This window comes from Nestor notabilis, unplaced genomic scaffold (assembly GCF_000696875.1).
Source record: "Nestor notabilis isolate BGI_N333 unplaced genomic scaffold, ASM69687v1 scaffold17241, whole genome shotgun sequence".
In the NCBI taxonomy this organism is placed as follows: domain Eukaryota; kingdom Metazoa; phylum Chordata; class Aves; order Psittaciformes; family Psittacidae; genus Nestor; species Nestor notabilis.
Genome location: NW_009914399.1, coordinates 927 through 20,975, shown reverse-complemented (window position 1 = coordinate 20,975; position 20,049 = coordinate 927). Strand labels below are relative to the sequence as shown.

The window sequence follows — 20,049 nt, the reverse complement described above, 5'->3', positions numbered from 1 at the left end:
TGCGGCATGCCAGCTCTGCAGGACAGAGGCTCTGACCTTCCTGGGGGAGTAAAGCTCCCCACAAAACCATAGTGCTGTTTAATGTTAAACTGTAATAATACCAGTTGGACAGTAAGATCAGGGTTTCTGGTGAGGAAACAGGAGTATCCTGTAGAAGAAGTGGAGAGAGATGGAGGGAGGGAAGTAGGCTGATGCCTGAACAAGATGTCTCTGAAGGTTTTGTTCTTCCAAGACTCCAGCATGCCCACTCTGCACTGTGGAATGATCTGGACTTTTCACTTTCTGGCCTGCAGGTGGATCTTGACAAGAAACTACAAAGCTCTTTCAAAGGGAACAAGGGGGAGCACCTCTGGTTTCCTGAACATTGTGATGGAGTTGAAAAAGTGCTGCAACCATTGCTACCTTATCAAACCTCCTGAGGAAAACGAGAGAGAGAACGGCCTTGAGACCCTGCAGGTGGGCAGTGTCTTTGGTTAACACCTTTTCTCCTTCACACCAAGATCAGATCTGGCGAAGCTTTAGCTTCTTGCTTCTCCATTAGCAATAGTCATCACAGCTAAACCACCTGAATCTCCAGCCCTCTGCTTCCACTGTAGGCAGCGTTGTGTGTCCATCATGCAATATAAGCTCTATCTTGGATAATTGATTTTATGTGTGGCTCCTGCCGTGTAAATCCAAATAATTTGATTAGAGATGTATGGGAGAAGAATGACCCCAAAAGAACCAGATCTTTGCATGTATTGGCATAATGTACATAAGGGTAAGATTGGAAAGCATCAGCTGGAATGATGTTTACTTTTTCAGTCTCTGATCAGGAGCAGTGGAAAGCTAATTCTCTTGGACAAGCTGCTGACCAGGCTGCGGGAGAGAGGTAACAGAGTGCTCATCTTCTCCCAGATGGTGAGGATGCTGGACATCTTGGCAGAGTACCTGACTATCAAACACTATCCTTTTCAGGTGAGAAACAGCAGCCTGGAAAACAGTGAGGTTCACTTGAAAATGTGAGAACATGCAGAGGGAGCCTGGGCAGTGGGAATCACTGAGTTTCCCAGAGATTGGTGGCTGGGATTACAGGTTGCACTTCCTGAAACACACTGGAGGGAACTGGGAAGTCACTTCACTTAAGTGTGGACCCATCTCTGCAAAATGCCTCCTCTGACAGGCCCCTGCTTTGGGCTGTGTCCTGAGACAAACCCCAAGGAGAGGACAGCAAACAGAGAGAGACCCTGGCTGGGAGCCTGTAACGGGAGCTGCAGTGTCACCCCGCTCCCGCCCTGGTGATGCAGAGGGCTCAGGCAGTGCAGTTTTAATTGGAGGTTATTTTTAATGGCTTAATGCTGCAGGAGGAAGGGGGCTGAGGGCTCCCAGAAGCTGGGTGCAGCAGGTCCTCAGGGCTCCTTTACCTGCTTCCTTACATCACTGTTGTTGACTTTTCCAGCGCTTGGACGGCTCCATCAAAGGGGAGATCCGAAAGCAGGCGCTCGACCACTTCAACGCGGACGGCTCTGAGGTACCACAGTGGGGCTGTCCTGCCTCAGCAGGGTCCGGGTGGGCTGAGCCATGGCTGTGACTGCCAAGAGGGAACCAGTTCAATTCATTGCTTTTTACAGGACCCCAAATACTTTTAAAGACGCAGATAGAGCAGGTTTTGCATGTAGGCATATTGCTTATTTAGAATCTCCCACATCCAAAGAACAGGGCTGCAGGTCACATCTCCAGAGACTCCTGGAGAGGCTGGGAAGAGCCAGGATTTAGAAATTCCCTCCCTGTGGTCTACTAAATGTTTCCTCCAGTGTGAAGCTGGTTTTGGATATGAAAGGGCAGAGGAAAAAGGTGGATTTTAAGCACTGGCAGGCAGGACCAGTGTAGTGTTGGAGGTGAAAGTCTCCAGTGTTGTAGGAGAGGGCATCTCAAACCTCCCGTCCAGGCTTGCTGACTCACAGTGACTGGTGCAAGGTGCCACAGTCAGCTCAGCTGTGAGAAATGCCTCTCCTCACTCCACACTGGGGGGCATTCTTGTCTGACACAGGAGATACAGTCAGGTGCTCCATGGTTGTGGGAAGTGAGGAGGAGACAGCAGTATGGGTGGGAAAGGAGCAAGAATGCCCACAGAAGCTGCCCTTTCTCCTCTCTGGGGGCATCCAGGGGGCTCAGGCATCTTGGCTCTAACCTGGCACCCCGTGCCCTCAGGCAGTGACTCAACCAACCTATTAGTCACTGATCTCACCCCCAGCAGCCAACAAAAAGCACGTGTTTGCTGCTGCCTTTGTAGGAGTCTGGTGGGCAGCATGGTCTGACCTTCAGAAGGGACTCCAGGGTGTCCTTGCCCTGAGCTGTTTGCACTGCTTTCCCACAGTGATGCATGCCAGGCTCTTCCTGGAATAGCACACCTTTCACCCTGCCAGCACCACCTCATTTTCTGCCCTGGCTTAAAGACCAGTGGTACTTGGTGTATGTGGGAAGGAAATTCTCCTTCTGCTTTCTGGAGGAGCATGAATGCACCAATTCTGTCTCCATTTCCTTGCATAGCTTTGAAGTCACCGTTGCTATTTTATGTCCACAGTTACAGGCTGGTTAACTCATGGATGCCTTTTCTTTTGTTCCTCCCAGGACTTCTGTTTCTTGTTATCAACACGAGCTGGAGGGCTGGGAATTAACTTGGCCTCTGCTGATACTGTTGTTATCTTTGACTCGGACTGGAACCCCCAGAATGATCTCCAGGCTCAGGCTCGGGCTCACCGAATCGGACAGAAGAAGCAGGTCAGAAGAGTTACCTGGGCTGTTTCCTCTGGGGCTTCAGTGTGTGAATCTGAAGTGGCTTCCACCTCACCAGAGCATCTGAAAACATGGTCTTTTTGTCCTGCTGCCAAACACAAGGGAAGCTCATGTAAAAGTCAGGAGACAAAAAAATCAGCCCAGATTCACCAGATGCCAGGTCTTTCTGTTGGCTTTGGGTTCTGGGATGGTTCCAAACCAAGCCCAACTTGTGGCATCACACTTCTCAGCCTCGTGGGCTCTTCTTTCTTGCCCTTAGAAAGTAGAATATCCACCTTTGCTAGGGGTTTATTAGATAGGTGAAAAGTTTGATGCCAGTTTGGATTTAGAGTGATGGTTTCAGAAGACTTTTACTCTGTGCTCGGGCATGCTACAAGATCTGTATTAACCAACCTGATTTTTGCTGTTTCCCATGAGATACAAGAAGAACATGCTTGGTTTTCATCTAAAATGACACATCTGTACATGAAGAGACAATGTCTGGGGAACAACTGAGGGATGCCTTGCTGTGTCAGCAGAGCACGTTCAGGTCCAGGGAATAGCTCTGCTCTTCTTTTGCCCTTCAGGTGAATATTTACCGCCTGGTCACAAAGGGAACCGTAGAGGAGGAGATCATTGAGAGGGCCAAGAAGAAGATGGTGCTGGATCATTTGGTGATCCAGCGTATGGACACCACTGGCCGGACTGTTCTGGACAACACCTCTGGGCAATCCAAGTAAGTGGTTGTGTCAGGAGGCAGAGATGGCTGGAACAGCATGTGAGGTAAACAGCTTCCCCTGCTCGTGTTGCTCAGGGTTTATTTGATAGGGTACAGGGCAGAAGGCTAATACATAATGGTATCTTCCACTGTTTTGGCTTAATGAAACTCTTGATTTGGACATACAGGATAAAGATAATCAGAAATAAAAGTCCTAGTTTTAATGCATTACTTGTTTTTACCTTCTGTCTTCCTGGAGATCATCCTGATCTGAGGGAACCTGGTGGTGGAACAGCTGGAGTTTGGCAGTGACCTCAGACTCTCCCCATTTCCCCCAAGGAGATGGAGGCTGTTCCCTTTACAGTAGTTGTCTGTGCTAGAGCAGGGAAGAGATCAATAAAAAAGCTTTTTACAGTGCTGGGTAGAAAACTTACCCCTTCCTTTAATTAGGAAAACCTCTGGTATGGTTTTGTGCTGCAGCAGTGCTGACTTCACAGCTCAAAACACATTTTCCTTCTTGTTTGTTCTAGCAGCTCAAACCCTTTCAACAAAGAGGAGCTGACAGCTATTCTGAAATTTGGAGCTGAAGATCTCTTCAAGGAGCTTGAAGGGGAGGAGTCAGAACCTCAGGTAGTTTACAATTGAAATCACACAGTGGTTGGGAGTCCTCTGCAGGTCTGCATTGAGGGGATAGTGTGTGTTTGCTTCCTCTTGGTACTTGCCCTCTGCGTGAGTGCAGGTTGGTGAACAGGGTGAGTCTGAAGAAGGTGAAGAAAGAGCGCTCTGGGGATGGGGAACCAGGAGGTTGAGGAGAGCCTTGTTGGGGGTTAAATAATAATGATCACCAAGAGAGTCCCTTGGCTCCTGAGGATTCTATAGCTAGTTACAGCAGAGCCTGCTGAGAGCTCTGCTCCCTGCCTCCTCTGAGCACTCCTTCAGCATCCTTTTATGGTTGCTCTCAGAGAGAGGAAGGAGACCGCACAGTGAAGTCAGCTTGGTCGTGCTCTCCTGCCTCAGTGCAGCACTGCTTGACAGTTCAGCACTGAGTGCTTCGACCAGTTCTTTTAACGGCCTGAGTAGCAGAGATTCCCCTGAGGGAACCAGTCCACAGTTACTGTCTCTCACTCTCTGGACATTTTCCCTGCTGCTCAGCTTTGCTGTTCCTTTTCTTCCATCCGATCACCCTTATTCATATTCTTTTGTACCACTTGAGATAATTCATCCCTGCCCTTGGTGATGACACCCTGCAGATATTTGCACTTCATTTAGCTCATATCCGTACAGGGCATGTTTAACTACTGCACCCCATGAATCTGTTCTCCAGAGCTCTGTCGTGGTTTAAGCCCAGCTGGTAGCTCAGAACCACACAGCTGCTCATGCACTCCCCCCTTTCCCTCCTCCTCTCCGGGCAGGATGGGGAGGAGAATGGAAAGAATGTAAACCCCACAGGTTGAGATAAGAACAGTCCAATAACTAAAGTATAGTACAAAACTGCTGCTACTAATAATAATGATAAGGGGAATAACGAGGGGAGAGGATACAATTGCTCAGCAGCTGCTGACCGATACCCAGCCCGACCCAAGCAGCGATCTGGGCCTTCCAGGTAACTCCCCCCAGTTTCTATCCTGGGCATGACATGCTGTGGTATGGAATACCCCTTTGGCCAGTTTGGGTCAGGTGTCCTGTCTCTGCTTCCTCCCGGCTTCCCCTCCTCCCTGGCAGAGCATGAGACTGAGAAAGTCCTTGATCAGGGTAAGCACCACTGAACAACAACTAAAACATCGGTGTTGTCAGCATTGTTCCCAGGCTAAAGCCAAGACACAGCACTGCACCAGTTGCTAGGAAGGAGAAAAATAGCTGTTACAGCTGAACCCAGGACGAGCTCTCATTTCCTGCTGTGCTCAGCACCCTTCGCTTCATCTTTCTCTCTTTCTGACTGGTAGGAGATGGACATTGATGAGATTTTACGTCTGGCTGAAACACGAGAGAATGAAGTGTCCACCAGTGCCACCGATGAGCTCCTCTCCCAGTTCAAGGTATGGACATGCAGGCTTTGCAGGGTGTGGGCCTGTGGCTCCCCACATCTTGCCATGGTGGTAAGGTCAGTGACAGGCAGGACAGATCAGGCCTGGTGAGAGGTGACCTGTACAAAGCAATTAGCTGAGGGGTTGTGTGGGTTTGGCAGCTGGGGACGTAGGGAAGGAGTTGAAGCTTAGTAGACAGCTCTGGGGTATTCCTTCCATGGGAGGGGATTTCTAAACATCTTCCTTTGCTTCTAAAAGGTGGCCAACTTTGCAACCATGGAGGAGGAGGAGACAGAGCTGGAGGAGCGATCCCAGAAGGACTGGGATGATATCATTCCAGAGGAGCAGAGGAAAAAGGTGGAGGAGGAAGAAAGGCAGAAAGAACTGGAGGAAATCTATATGCTGCCTCGAATCCGGAGCTCAACTAAAAAGGTACAGCCCATGTCAAGGAGCTGAGGGGCAGGAGGTGAGAGCTGCAAAGGCAATGCTCAGGGGCAGCCTTCTTGCTGTTTTGAGTGCTTCTTTTCCTCCTTCAAAGTTGGCTGGGAGTAAAGCACAGAGGTAGCACATTGACCTCTTGTTGGCATCATGCATTGGGCCTATGGTTTGTAATGCAGTGTGAGGGCCCACATTGGTATGACTTGTCTTAGACAAAATAAAGAGACCCTGTTATGGATACAGGGCAAAATACCCAACTGTAGAATGCAGATTTTCCTTCAGGTGATGCCATTTTCTGGCTGTTTCTTTCCCTGCGCTTCTCTTCCCTAAGTGTGGTTCTTGCAGGCAAAAGAGGTGGTGTCTTCCTAAGTTCTTTTTTAGGTGATGGGATCTACCTCAGTCCCACAGAAAGCAGACTGTGCAAGGAAACTCTTCTGGGATAGGGGGCTTTAAGGGCTTCTGAACTGGTCTCTGGGATGAGCTGGGAAGAAACATTAAGGTGAAAACTTGAGAGAAGAATAATATATATTGGATGATTCCAGATTCATTTCTGAGGTGTCTTGGGTTTCAAAACAGTCTGAGGGACTGTGGCACAAACCCATGGTAATCACTGTGGTTTATTGCATCTTATACCTTCGTAAATCAAAATGCAACTGTGAAACTGCTGGCTAGAAGGCTGTTAATGGAGGATGACCACCAGAGCCATAGCTAGCTGGAAGCTGCAAGGGTGTGCAACCTCATTGGGTTGGTTACATGGGCTCCTGCATCTTCAGGGAGAGATGCTGAGGTGTTTCATAGTCTGAACATGCAATAGTGCCAGTGCATGAGAGGGACAGAAAGGGTTGGCAGGTTAGCAGTGGTAAACTGTACTGCTGTTTTTCTGGTACGTACAGGCTCAGACGAATGACAGTGAATCAGATGCAGAAACCAAGAGAAGGCTTCAGAGATCATCTGGATCAGAAAGCGAGACGGATGATACTGATGACGAGAAGAGACCAAAGCGCAGGGGGCGTCCTCGGAGTGTGAGAAAAGACACTGTGGAAGGATTTACTGATGCTGAAATCAGGAGGTCAGTGCTGGGCACGAGAGATAGTTCAGAAAACAAATACAGAAATCCCATGCAGGTGGATGGGATTCCCAGGTTAATGCAGGAAGGGTTCACCTCTAAGCATGTCAGTGGTTTAGGTGAGGCTGGTTCATTGGGCCATCTTCTGTGCACCTTCATATAGTTCAATTTGCACCACCTTAACATTCAGGTCTGTGCAAAATGGACTGGGTTGTCTTTAGTCAGTCTACGGTGAAGGTACCTTCCTAAATTAATCCTTGTTGTAACTGTCCTTAGTGGGCCAGGTGGATTGAGCTAATTCCATACTGCGCATGAGGTGCCAAGAGCTGGAGAAGCCAAGGACTCCTGATGTTCTTCTGGCAGTAGTCCTGCTGATTTAAGCTTTAAGTGAAAATGCCCCCATAAGAAGCACTGGTCCCACTGGCTGTATGTCCTCTTCTGCAGCATCAGTCCCTGAAGTCAGCTGGGGGCTGAATTATTTTCTTCTCCTATCTCACAACACCTGAGCCATTCCCAAAGATCTCTGAGTTTGCCTTGACTCTCCATCTCTGAGTTGATGTATTTCTAAGCAGGAGATGGTCAGACTTTCTGAATTGTGGTAGCTGCCCTGTACCCAGCCTCAAACCACAGAAAAAGAAGGTGTTGTGATGTGAAACCTTAACAGCTGTGTAGGTTATTGTGGCACAGCAGAAAGAGGCTGAAAGAGCACGAGATGGAAAAAAGGGGGAAAATTGACTCATCTTAAAAATAATCTGTAGTTGAAGCCTTTGGGTCTAATCCCAGCACAAGGCACTTGTTCAATTGCAGCAATGGTGTCTGACTCTTGCCCTAAAGTTGTTAGCCATGGCAGTGATTTTCACAGTAAAAATAAGACCTAAAACTGAACAGCAATCCTTGTCTGCAAACCTCTGTGATGGATTGCACCACATCTGGCTCTTGTGTGATGGGTTGTTATACTTAGAGCCTGAGCATTACAATTACTAATGACAGTGATTTAATGGCTCTTTTTTCTCCTTGGAAAAATGAAGTTAATAATTACCATCCTGGTGTGAGCCAATGCTTTCTTTGAATTGTTGTTACACTACGGTTATGCCTCTCCTCTTTTTGCTTCCCCTCATCTGTCAAACATTCAACATTCACAATAATGTTGTGTTCTTCTCCAGCCGAGGTCACATAACTCTTTGTGTGGGGACTAACGGATTAGGCTTCCTGGTGCTGAAAGGTGCTTAGCTGATCAGTGTGGAATGCAAGGTTGATAACGTGGCGGGTTGTAATTAATATATTCAGGTGTGTTTGATATTGGACCCACTTGTTCCGGCAGTTGGTTTAGTTCCTGTTTGTTTTGGTTTTTGCCTAGGTTTATCAAGGCTTACAAGAAATTTGGATTGCCTCTTGAACGGTGAGTCCCAGCCTGGCCCGGTTCCAGAGGGTAATCGTGTGGGGATGTTGGATTTCGAAGCACAGCCATAAACACATTGCTATGGGTGTTTGACACAACCTGCACGGACAGCACAAAGCCTTGCTGTCGTATGTCAGTAACCCCAGCCCTACCATACAGTCCCTCATGTTTCATTTGATGGGCACTGATGAGTGCTGGCCAAAACCCAGCTAGAACAGTAGTGGTGCCGGGCTGTACACAGCATCATCCTGCTGGCAAAGCCTGGGCCTTGGGGCATTTCCACTCTGCCTAGAAAAGAGAGGGAGCAGCTGTCTGAATAGCAAATGCTGGCCAAAACACTTGCCAAGCTTTTGCCGTGCGTGTTAGTTTCAAGACTGAATTTGGAGCATCTTTCTCTTGCTGCCATATCCCTCTTGAAGGGAGGTGAGGAGAGGCACACACTGTCCTCGAGCAAGGGGCTGCAGAGCCCTGCCCGAGTGCTGTGACCCAGCATAAGGAAGGAAGGGAGATGAGCATGTGTGCTGGCTCTGGAAGGCTGTAGCCCTTGCTGAGGTCTCAGAGGTCTCAAGGCTGAGCCCTTGCTGCATGTATTGTATGAGAAATGAAAGGCTTTTCAGCTGGCTGTACTCTTCTGTTGTGAAACACAAGGCTTTGCTGTCATTAACTACAGCCAGGCAAAAGGGACAGCAGATGGCAGCTTTTGACCATCAGATGGAGTTAGTATGGAACTGGGAAAGCTGAAGGAACACTAGACAGTCACAGAGGGTGCCTATTGTGCCCAAGATATAGACAGTTCTCACCTTTGCTTGAATACTAGAAAATCCAAAGGATTGGATCAGCCTTACCACATGTGCTCTGTACTGCAGCTGGTAGACCTGAGAAATAGACTGAAACTGGAGTTTCCTGCACGACCTTGACTCATGCAGGTTTCACAGCATTGACTGCTAAAAGCTATGAAACAATTGCTCAGGAAGTGGCAGGGAGGAGATATGCTCTATCTAACACCAACCTTTTTTCCCCTTTTTCCAGGCTGGAGTGTATTGCCCGGGATGCTGAGCTGGTGGATAAGTCTGTGGCTGATCTGAAACGATTAGGAGAACTCATCCACAATAGCTGTGTGTCAGCAATGCAGGAATATGAGGAACAACTGAAAGAAAATCCAGGTGAAGGTAAGTAAGGGAGTTGTGTGCTGCTGTTAGGATGGCTTTGGGGGAGTTGCATGGAGCTGGGGAGAAAACCATTCACTTGCTGGGAAGGGAGTCATGTCACAGTGCGACGTAAAAGCGAAGAAGCAAGCACACATCTCCGTCTCACCAGTGGAGAGAAGCCCCTGAGTCTTCTGCTCAGCCTGGAAAGCTGCATTTGCTTCTGCTGAACATGAGGTTTTTAGGGAGAGGCTGAAGTAATCGGCTTAATGCTGGCCCACAAGGCAAAGGAGATGATATTTTAACTGCTCCTGGACTGTGTCCTCCATGGTAAAGCTGGATCCACAATTAGCACTTCCCAGAGCTGGCATCATCGACCACTCTATGTGTGGCTGTTCTGTGCTGTTGATTTGGAGATACAGGGGTCTGGGCTGGATTTCCTGCTGGATCTCTGCCTGCTGCAGCTGAACAAAACTACTGAAGCAACAGCTCCAGCGTACTTAGATGTGTTTTTGAGAAGATGATACTGGAGGTGTTTGGATTGCAGATCTGAGGGAGTTAGTGAAAGAAAACTTGTATTTTGGGCCTGCATTAGTGGACAGCTGTATGTTTAAAGAAGAGATTGAGGGCAAGGTCTTGATCTCTGTGTGCCTAGACCCTTCTTCCTGTAAGAGTTCTCTTAGCTGCTGTGTTCTGTTGTTTGACAGGGAAAGGACCTGGGAAAAGAAGAGGTCCTACTATCAAGATTTCTGGTGTCCAAGTCAATGTGAAATCCATCATCCAGCATGAAGAGGAGTTTGAAATGCTGCATAAATCCATTCCTACGGACCCAGAGGAGAGGAAGAAGTGAGTCTGGCCAAGCAGGCAATGCAGAAAGAGGCTCAGGGAATTCGGACTTTGTAGTGGGAAGAGGGAATAGCCGAGCTCTGTGGATTTGCTTTATCCTCCAGAGCACTAGAAGCAGCTCGTGTTTGCAATGCTTGCAGGTACCGCCTGACGTGCCGGGTCAAAGCTGCCCATTTTGATGTCGACTGGGGAGTGGAGGAGGATTCCCGGTTGTTGGTGGGAATTTATGAGCATGGCTATGGAAACTGGGAGCTGATTAAAACAGATCCAGAATTGAAACTATCTGATAAGGTAGGTGGCTTTGCTTGTTGCTCGCATTGGGTCCGTTGTCATAGAGAACATGTTTGATTTACTCCAGAAAACAGATGTTTCTGTTTGTAACCCCTCATAATGATTAATAATAATGAGGAAAACAGTGACCTCCATGGAATGTTGCTTGATGGAAAGCAGAGCTGTGTTATTTGATGGGCAGTAAAATAGCAAAGATCAGACTGTGGCTGGGAGCCCTTCTGCATGAACTTCAGAAAGGCATTTTGCAATGGAAACAATTGCTTGAGACGTGCCTCCCAGTCTCCAGTGAAGCATGAGGGTAACCTGGCTGGTGGCCTGAGATACTTCCTCCACAAAGTGGCACCTTGCAGCTTTGTTTTCTGCATCTCTATCATTGCTGTAGCAATGTCTCTGGTTACCAGAGGGGCCCAGCCTGCTGTGACAAGGCTGCCACAAACCAATCTGATGTGTCAAGGAGAGTGGACTCAGTTTTGCAACCTAAATATAGTTTGCAAAGGTGTTGGGATTTTTTTTTCTTCCTTTGCACACTTGTAAGAAAGATCGTAGAGAATCTAGAGAGCTGCTTTTGGCTCCTTTTGCTTCTGCAGAAGGCCAAGGGAGGAATGCTGGCTTGCTTGCTAGGAGCTTTGCTTTTGGCTAGACAGGGAGAAGTCGTGTGAGAGGTGGAAGGAATGCTTGAACCTTCTCATTCTCCCAGAAGGTGCAGCATCTCCAACCCTTTGCTGGGCCTGGAAGGACCGCTGCTGGTGTCTATCTCTTGTCCAGGTTTGCTGGGTGCATTTGGCTATATACTTCTTTTCTTCTTTATCAAAGATCCTACCTGTTGAGACAGATAAAAAACCTCAGGGAAAACAGCTCCAGACCCGAGTTGATTATCTACTGAAACTGCTGAAGAAGGACCTGGACAAAAAAGAAAACATGAAAGATGGGGAAGAGGTGAGATGTGGCTGCTTGATTCTGGGGATTTCAGGATGACTGGGTGGCTGGTGGTGGGAGACAGCCTGTGTCCCCAGGTCACTGAGCATCATTTATGTGAAAGAATATGGACTTGTCTGTTACCTGACTGCACTGTAACACTGAAATGAGAACTATTACATTTAACTGAAGGACTTGGGCTCATCAGGCTTCCTGCTGTCCTGCAGGTCCTGCAGCTGTTTGTAAGGTGTTCAGGAGATGGGGTTTGTCCCCAGGAAGTAGCTGTAGCTGTTTGCTTGCCCTGACTCGTTCTGTGTTTTCACCAGGGCAAGCTAAAGAAGAGGAAACCACGAGTAAAGAAAGAGAACAAGGCTCCCAAAGTCAAAGATGAGCATGGGAATGAACTCCTCTCTCCTCGGCACTCAGACAACCAGTCAGAAGAAGGTGAAGTCAAGGTGAGTCAACTTGGTAGATAGTGCTTTTTCCAGGTTTCCTTGAGGTGTGTTGTTATTGCAGGAGACTGGCAAACACAAAAACACATTTACAGCTGTGGAGGTGAAAGAAGGACCTTTCCCACCCACTCTTACCGTGCTTTGTTTTGGAGGATCCTAGAATGGATCCGTGTCTTGACTTGGAGGAAAGGTTGTCTCAGGACAAAGTCTGTTGCCTTTATAAAGCACAGAAAGAAGAATTGTTTTCCTCTCCTTTTCAGTACATAAGCCAGTGGTGAAGCTGGAGTTTACAGAGGTTGTGCTGTTGCTTAGAAAACCTCCTGTCTTTGAGTGGCTTGGCTTGTAGTCTGAGACTTTCTGTTCCTGTGCTGATCAGTATCTACCTTAGGGGCTGAGTGTTCTTGAGCAGAGCTGGCAGAGGGAAGCAGTGCTTATCTACAGCGTGCCAGCTAGTTACAGATTTGGGCTCATCTATTTCGTATGTCCTTTAGTCAAGGGTTGGGTGGATTGTAGCTGGTTCATCGGGGCTTGCTGTGTCTGGCTAAAGAGGTGTGAGGGCAGATTTGGATGGACCTCAAAAATTGCCTGTTTCAAGGATGTAAGTTTGATGGAAGAAAGTGTATGCTAGGAGAGGGACTCCAACTTTGTGCTGATTTTTCAGGAGGATGGCTTGGAAAATTGCCCAGTGAAAAAGAAACAGAAGAAAAAAGAGAACAAAGAGAACAAGGAAAAACAGACAACCACTAAGAAGGAAAAAGAAAGTGATAAAGAGAAAAAGAAGACAAAAGACAAGAAAGAGAAGGTACGTGGTACTCTGAGGAGCAGCGTAAGAGCTAGGAAGGTTTCTGAGCCGAAGTGCAAGCTATCAGCCTTACGATTCATTAAAGGCCCTGTGTGAAGAGACATCAGTGAAGCACTGAGGGATGACGCATTATCCCTTTTTCAGCCCTGCTGAATTCTTATTGTGAAGAATTGCAATAAAAAGTAGAAAAGGGGAATATATCCTAAAGCTTGATGGAATGTGAGCAAAAAGGAAGAGATTTTGTCAGACTGCCTTTCAAGTACAGCTGTCCCTGTGAGAGCAATATGGCCAAATAGCTGATGTTAAGGAAGAAAGGGGGAAGAGCCTGGAGCACTCACATCAAAGTTCTGTTCAGCTGTGATTTGTCACAGGGTTGGCAGCTCCTTGTCTGTATTCCCTTTTTAATCTAAGCTCACCCCAAATATCCGAACTGCCCACAGCATCAAGACTCTAAGTTGTCCTTGTCGCTGTTCAGGACTCACCAGAATGAGTGTTTCAACATCAGTGGTATGTTGTGGACTAAAATGTCCCTTGAATTTTGGGTACAAGTGCCCTGAGGCTGGGTTCAAATTGGAAGGCAGGTGAAAGCTTCTGTAATAATGACCTGAAGTACCTGTCCAAGGAACAGGTATGTTCTGGCTGCCCAGTATGTTTTGACACAGAGGTCATAAGTGCAAAGCAAGAAGTTTGGTTGCATATATAGGGGAAAGTTTGCTTTCCAGAGATTTTTGTTATGATCAAAGTTTACTCTTAACAGGCCATGATATCCGAGGCTGCTTTCCAGAGGGTCTGAGGACTAGTAACATCACATGAAGCTGAAGATCTTCATAGACATGAGACTACTCTGAGCTCTGTGCTTTGCAAGGGCTATATATTCTTTAGCTTAAGCTCTCTTCCAAGTCTTCAACGTTGGTTTTCTCTTCATGAGTATGAATATCTTACTCATGTCCAAAATGTTGTCTCTGACTTGTCTCTGCTCCCACATGGATGATGTAAAGCTAAATAGAGGCATTGCAGCTAAACAGTTGGAGATCTTGGGAGGAAAGTTGTAGGAACAGTGCCCAGGGTTTAACCACAGCCAGTAACAATAGTGCAGAGGTTGTTAGTTGGATCACTTGGGATCTAGCTCCTCATGTGATGTGTGTAATTTGTCCTTGTAAAGCCTAAAGGTGGTGAAGCCAAATCTGGAAATAAAGGGAAGAGATCGCAAGGTCCTGTCCATATTACTGCAGGGAGTGAACCGATTCCCATTGGGGAAGAGGAAGATGATGATCTGGACCAAGAAACATTCAGCATAGTGAGTATTTTCCTTGGGATATGGGAGGGCAGTGGCAGAGCCCAGCGAGGCAGCCAGGGTTTGCTTCCATGTTATCCAAGGATGTGTTTTAAGGGTCAGGGTGTGAGCCCCGTCCTAGTGCCCCACAGTGATGTCCTCTGGCTGATGTGAGAGCGTGGTGGAACCTTATGCAAGAGTTGTCCACCAGCCTCCTCTGTAAATGGCACTTCCTTTCCAACCCAAATCCTTCTGTGATTCTGATTGCTCCTTGCCTAATGGTCAGATAAAGCTAAAACCTTGTGCTAATGAACTTCTTTCTGCTCTGTTGGATTAACAAGGGAGCAGTGTAGAGCCCTGTGCCAAAGGAGTCACTTTCTGCTCTCTCTTGCCTTTTCAAGTGCAAGGAAAGGATGAGACCAGTCAAAAAAGCACTGAAGCAACTCGATAAGCCCGATAAGGGACTGACGGTTCAAGAACAGCTGGAGCACACCCGCAGCTGCCTCCTAAAAATTGGGGACCGCATCTCTGAGTGCCTTAAAGCCTACACTGACCAGGACCATATCAAGTTATGGAGAAGGTGAGGGGTCATTTTGTTTTCTTGTTTGGCTGGTCTGTGATATTTTAAAAGGATCATCAGAGGCTGCTGGGTTTTGCGTGAAGGAGTTTGCCATTTGCCTCTCTAATGAACCTGTGGAATCCTGTATTCTCTGGCCCACTCAATCCATGGCCATTCTCTTTGTGCTGGTTTCAGAGCTACTTTAGATAACCCAGTGCAAACCTCCTTATTTTGCTTTGAAGAATGTGGTTCCAAGTCTCCTGCTCAGCCTGTCCTGAGCTGGGTTGAGACTGTTTTCCATAGAGGGTAGAGCTGATTTGATGTGGGTTTGAAAGCAGGTGGCAGTTAAACTGGTGGTGTAGCAATTAACAGAAAATGTTCATGTCCTCCTAGGAACCTGTGGATATTTGTGTCAAAATTCACAGAATTTGATGCCAGAAAACTGCACAAACTCTACAAGATGGCTCATAAGAAAAGATCACAGGAAGAGGAGGTGAGACCCAAAGTGCATTCCCTTTGGTTGCTTCCCTTAAAAGTTGTCACACTTGAAGTGTCACTTCTTTCATGGGTTTGCTTTGTTGTTTTTGGCAGTCTGTGATTTCCTTAACATCTCAACAGTGTGGTTACATTTGCCACCTCTTGTGTGGCATTTCTCCCTTCACCTCACAGCACTGGTCACTTTGTTCTGGCTGTTCTGACGAAGAGAAATCATTACTTGGTGTGGCACATTGGGTTGCCCTTGAGAGCGAACAGCCTGGGAGTGCTGCCCTGTAGAGACAGGATGTAGAAGCAAGAGCTGTGTGGGGCTACATTGTCCCTGTCCTCCACCACATCTGTGTCGTTACCATTTATACCATTCTTGGGCACATCTGGTTCCCCAAATGCTCAGAGAGGGGGGAATGCAGAACATTCCAGAGCCTGACAGACAGGGCCATTGCTCACATAGTCTGAATCTTCCAGTGGAGGAGCAGTGGAGCTGTAACCTTCTCTTCCACCTTGCAGGAGCAGAAGAAGAAGGAGGACATGTCCAGCATGAAGAAGCCGTTCCGCCCAGAGCCTTCAGGCTCCAGCCGCGACTCTGTGATGTCCCAGTCTCACGTGCCTCACAATCCCCATTCCCAGAAAATCCACCTGCCCCCTTCCCATGCCCAGCAGCAGATGCATGGGCACCCACGGGACAACTATGGCCATCCAAACAAGAGACATTTCAGCAACACGGGTGAGTGCTGCAAGCCAGGAGAAACCATCCCTTGTAACCTAATGGCTGTTTGCTCTGGGACACAAATCCTTCTGGGACCCGTGGCTGGTCAGGTTACCATTTCTTTGGGAATTCGGCACGTTAAGCTAGAGCGTGGAAGACACTTAGTGGTGCTTTCCTCATTGCAGACCGAGGAGAATGGCAGAGGGATCGGAAGTTCAACTACGGTGGCAACAGCAACCAGATGTGGGGCGGGGAGCGGCACCACCAGTACGAGCAGCACTGGTACAAGGACCACCACTACGGGGATCGGCGGTCTCGTGGGGAGCCCCACCGGAGCTCTGGGAGCTACAGACCCAATAACCTCTCCCGCAAGAGGCCCTATGAACAGTACAACAGTGACCGAGACCACCGAGGCCACCGAGATTATTACGACAGGTAATTACTCCCTTTCCTCTCAGAAAGGCTGGGAGGGGTGCGCAGGGAAGCTCTGTGATGGGCAGGCTTTCCTTAGGGAACTGCTCTCCATCCGTCTCGTCCTCTTTCTGCAGGCACCACCATGATTCCAAGCGTCGGCGATCGGATGAGTTCAGGCCTCAGAACTACCACCAGCAGGATTTCAGACGGATGTCTGACCACAGGCCGCCCATGGGATACCATGGCCAAGGACCTTCGGACCACTACCGGTCCTTCCACACAGACAAATCGGGAGATTACAAACAGCCTCTCCCTCCACCTCACGCTGGAGTGTCGGACCCTCGCTCACCCCCCTCTCAGAAATCCCCCCTCGATCCCAAGTCACCTCTGGATCACAGGTCACCTCTGGATAGGTCATTAGAACAGAAAACCAATCCAGATTATAACTGGAACATTCGGAAAACATAAAGTGACTGAGAGGGAGAAAGCAGAAATCTGAAATACTTGGTTTGATGCAACAACAGCTGCTTTCTCCAAGACAACAACCAGAAACTTTGAACATGCTGCTATCATCTTCCTGGGTCAGGGAGGAAATTTGGGGGATTAGGTAGAGGAAGATTTTTTCCCCTCGTTTTTTCCCTCATTTTTCCCCTCATTTCCCCCTCATTCTTTGTTCCAGTTCAGATTCCTATTTCCTTTCCTCTCTTTGTGACTGAACGCTGAAGCCAGCCTTGCTGCCTCATTCCTTGTTTTGGTTTTGTTCTCCCCAGTCCAATGGACCCAAGGGAACTGTCCCCTGTCAGTGTTTAACTCTCAGTTTCCTTTCCCCTCTTTCACTGTTGAACATTGGAACCAGCCTTTGCTGCCTCATTCATTTTGGTTTTGTTTTCCCCAGTCCAATGGACCCAAGGGATTTTTCCCCAGCCAGTGTTTTCCCAAACCAAGAAGGCAGATTGATGCTGCTTAAGGACTATGCTTGTGTTACCTGACAGATGCTGCTTTGGGACTGGGGACAAACTGGCTGGGATAGGCTTTGTGTGAAACCAGCATAGGGCAGTGGGAGGGTATATTCAAGAAGGGACAGGAGAGTCCCTCAGCAGCCAAACTTGGTTGAACGAGGGACTTGGTGTCCCTGCAGAGTGACTCCAAAGGAGTTGGAGCCATGCTGGTGACAATCCGTAGCTTTCCTGGCCATATTATCATTTCCATGTCCCTATCCATTTCAAGAAACTGGCTCTGCTTTGACTGCTGTTGTGTCCCCTGCAACTAAAGAGGTGGGGGTGACCTGCCATCTCTAGGGCTACAACTGGCAAATGTTGACTCCAGGGAGCTTTGGGATATGTGGGGGGGGAAAAAAAGACTTTCTTAGCAAAGACTTAGTTTACTTCCAACTAGAAGGAAGTAAATCAGGGTGAGAACAGTATTTCCCACTGAGCAGAGCTCAGGAATTCATAGCAAAACTCCTCTTCTCTTCTGACATGGGCAGCTGGGATGGTCCAGGTGCTGCAAGGTCAAAAGATGGCTCTGGGCATCCTGAGGCTCCTCATCTCCCTGCCACTGAAGTGCTCCAGGCTTTGGGCAAGTCATTTCTCTGCACTTTGCCAAACAGCCATCAGAAACCTCTGCTGCAACCCAAGGATGAGGGATGGTGAAGCAGAGTTCAGTAGGAGTGCAGTGGGCTGATCATTGTTCAGCAGTAAGTGCTGCACCAAAAGACCTTCTGGCTGTCAATTGGAATTGTGCCTGGGGACTTAGCACCTAAGTGAGCAGGGAGAGAATGAGCAATTCAGGACTGGGGCCTTTAAATATCCTTGGAGCAAATGTCTTAAGAGCCCAGCATGGCAGAGGGAAGAGAGGAGTCTGCAGCCCAGCGCCGTGCACTTAGAGCAAACACTCCTCCAAGTGTTGGAGCCTCAGTGTCTGGTGCAGAGCCGTGTACAGCCTGGAGGAGACGGGTGTGATGAGAGGGGCTGTGCACAGGTTGCTGGACAGAAGTAGCTGTGGTGGTGGTGATTTTTCAGGTCCGAGGCCTTTGTAGAGTCACATCCCTGGAGACCACAAAGCTCTCCCAGCAGCCGGGCTGCCCAGAGCGTGGTGCATCATCTCCTGGAGCTCAGTATTACAGACCAGGCTGTTCCAGACTCCTCTTCCTGGTGGGGGACAGAAGCTTGGCCTCCTGTTAAGGTGCCAGTGTCTGACCCTTATAAGCTGTGATGTCCTTTCCCCCGAAGACTGAGGGGAGATGGTGGTCAGGGCTGGCTTCCTGACTCCAGGCAGTGCCTTGGCAGGCACACACAAACCAACACTAATACCCCCATGTCCCATTCCATGCTGTGCATCCCTTGAAACCTGCTGCTGTCGCTCCTTCCCGAGCCCGCTGGTTTAACGGGACACACGGGAAGTGTATTGCTCCCTTTTTGGTGTTTTTATTTTGCAAGATTTCCACCAACTGCAGGGCAGCTTCGCTTGCTTAGGGGCACTGCACTGCCCCGAGGTAGTGGTGTTACACTAGTGTTGAGCTGTGCAGGAGGAGGTGAAGGCTCCCACAGTCCCCTTTGGAGCTGTGAGGCGAGGGGAGGTGTTGAGATAGCAGCGTTCCTCACTAAGCTGTGATTGCAGGCGCTTGCTGTGGTATTCAACAAAGAGGTCCTTTCTTTTCAGAGGTATTAGCTTTTCATGTGAAAATGGAGGAAACCTCAGAGGAGCAAAGAGAGTTGCCCTTTTTGTTCGCCAAGCGGTGCTATCGTGATGGAAAGCTCGTGCCATACACTCGTAGCAGAAGGCGGTACTGGCCAGACCAGTGTTATGGTTGGTGCAGGAAAACTTTGAACCCCAGCAAGAGCCATTTTCTGTGTCCAGATGTGGGGGTTTCTGCTTGTCCCACGTTCATGGTGTGAGGTTGCTTGGGGTTTTTTTGTGCAACAGCAAAAGCTTTTCCATATCCACCAAAGAGCTGTCCCCACTGTCACCTTAGCCTGATACTGTAGTCTCACAGTTTGTTCACTCCTGGTGGGTGGTTCTTTGCTGGGTTTGGCTTTAATCACAGAATTAGAGACTGGTTTGAGTTGGAAGGGGCCTTAAAACTCATCCAGTTCCATCCCCCTGCTATGGACAGGGACACCTTCCACTAGAGCAGGTTGCTCCAAGCCCCTGTGTCCAACCTGGTCTTGAACACTGCCGGGGATGGGGCAGCCACAGCTTCTCTGGGCACCCTGTGCCAGTGAAGATGGAGAACTAGATTTGGGAGAAAGTCCTCTCTGAGCACACACACATGCATTTTATGTCTTCTCAGCACAGGGACCATAACTTGTCACTTGGATGTGGGTGGGATCGAAGGGGACAGGTCCACAGCCATAAACTTCACTGTGGTGTTTGTATATCAACATCTGGTACAGCTTTTCCTTGTGAACCAGCTGCGAGATTCCCTCTTGGTAGGAAAAAGTAGCAATTTGCTGGGCTTTTATTTTATAAAACCAGAGTTTTTCAGCCTGACCCCTTTGGAAATGGTATAAAGTTTGTGTAATTCACACGATGGAAGTCCTGCAGACCGAAACCTGCTGCAGGCACAGGCGATGTGGTACCCAACAGGAGGGATACTACAGCGCTCTGAAGTCCTTAGGTGAGCAGTTCAAATGACCCCCACAAAAATACTATTGTGCTTTCACCCATTTCCTCCCAACCTCTGCCTCCCGTCCTGGGAGAGAAGGACTCTTACTGTAAAAAAACACGGACTTTGAAACTTGTTGACTAAA

The 20,049-nt window shown here is 48.4% G+C and overlaps 1 protein-coding gene across 1 annotated transcript in view; it reads left to right on the top strand.

The window, feature by feature from the left end:
• Nucleotides 1–16,765, top strand: part of CHD2 (chromodomain helicase DNA binding protein 2) — a gene marked incomplete at its 5' end in the record, with an annotated part of 36,201 nt that extends 19,436 nt beyond the window's left edge. The window contains 22 exons of the mRNA XM_010023644.1: nt 294–456; nt 805–957; nt 1,439–1,510; nt 2,611–2,760; nt 3,342–3,490; nt 4,006–4,102; nt 5,416–5,508; nt 5,755–5,928; nt 6,828–7,003; nt 8,358–8,399; nt 9,429–9,568; nt 10,252–10,390; nt 10,531–10,681; nt 11,495–11,617; nt 11,923–12,051; nt 12,710–12,850; nt 14,013–14,147; nt 14,525–14,703; nt 15,076–15,175; nt 15,685–15,901; nt 16,069–16,318; nt 16,432–16,765. Of these exons, the coding sequence (XP_010021946.1) occupies nt 294–456; nt 805–957; nt 1,439–1,510; nt 2,611–2,760; nt 3,342–3,490; nt 4,006–4,102; nt 5,416–5,508; nt 5,755–5,928; nt 6,828–7,003; nt 8,358–8,399; nt 9,429–9,568; nt 10,252–10,390; nt 10,531–10,681; nt 11,495–11,617; nt 11,923–12,051; nt 12,710–12,850; nt 14,013–14,147; nt 14,525–14,703; nt 15,076–15,175; nt 15,685–15,901; nt 16,069–16,318; nt 16,432–16,765 (3,307 nt within the window). The remainder of the gene's footprint in view (nt 1–293; nt 457–804; nt 958–1,438; nt 1,511–2,610; nt 2,761–3,341; nt 3,491–4,005; nt 4,103–5,415; nt 5,509–5,754; nt 5,929–6,827; nt 7,004–8,357; nt 8,400–9,428; nt 9,569–10,251; nt 10,391–10,530; nt 10,682–11,494; nt 11,618–11,922; nt 12,052–12,709; nt 12,851–14,012; nt 14,148–14,524; nt 14,704–15,075; nt 15,176–15,684; nt 15,902–16,068; nt 16,319–16,431) is intronic.
• Between the last annotated feature and the right edge of the window lie 3,284 nt (nt 16,766–20,049).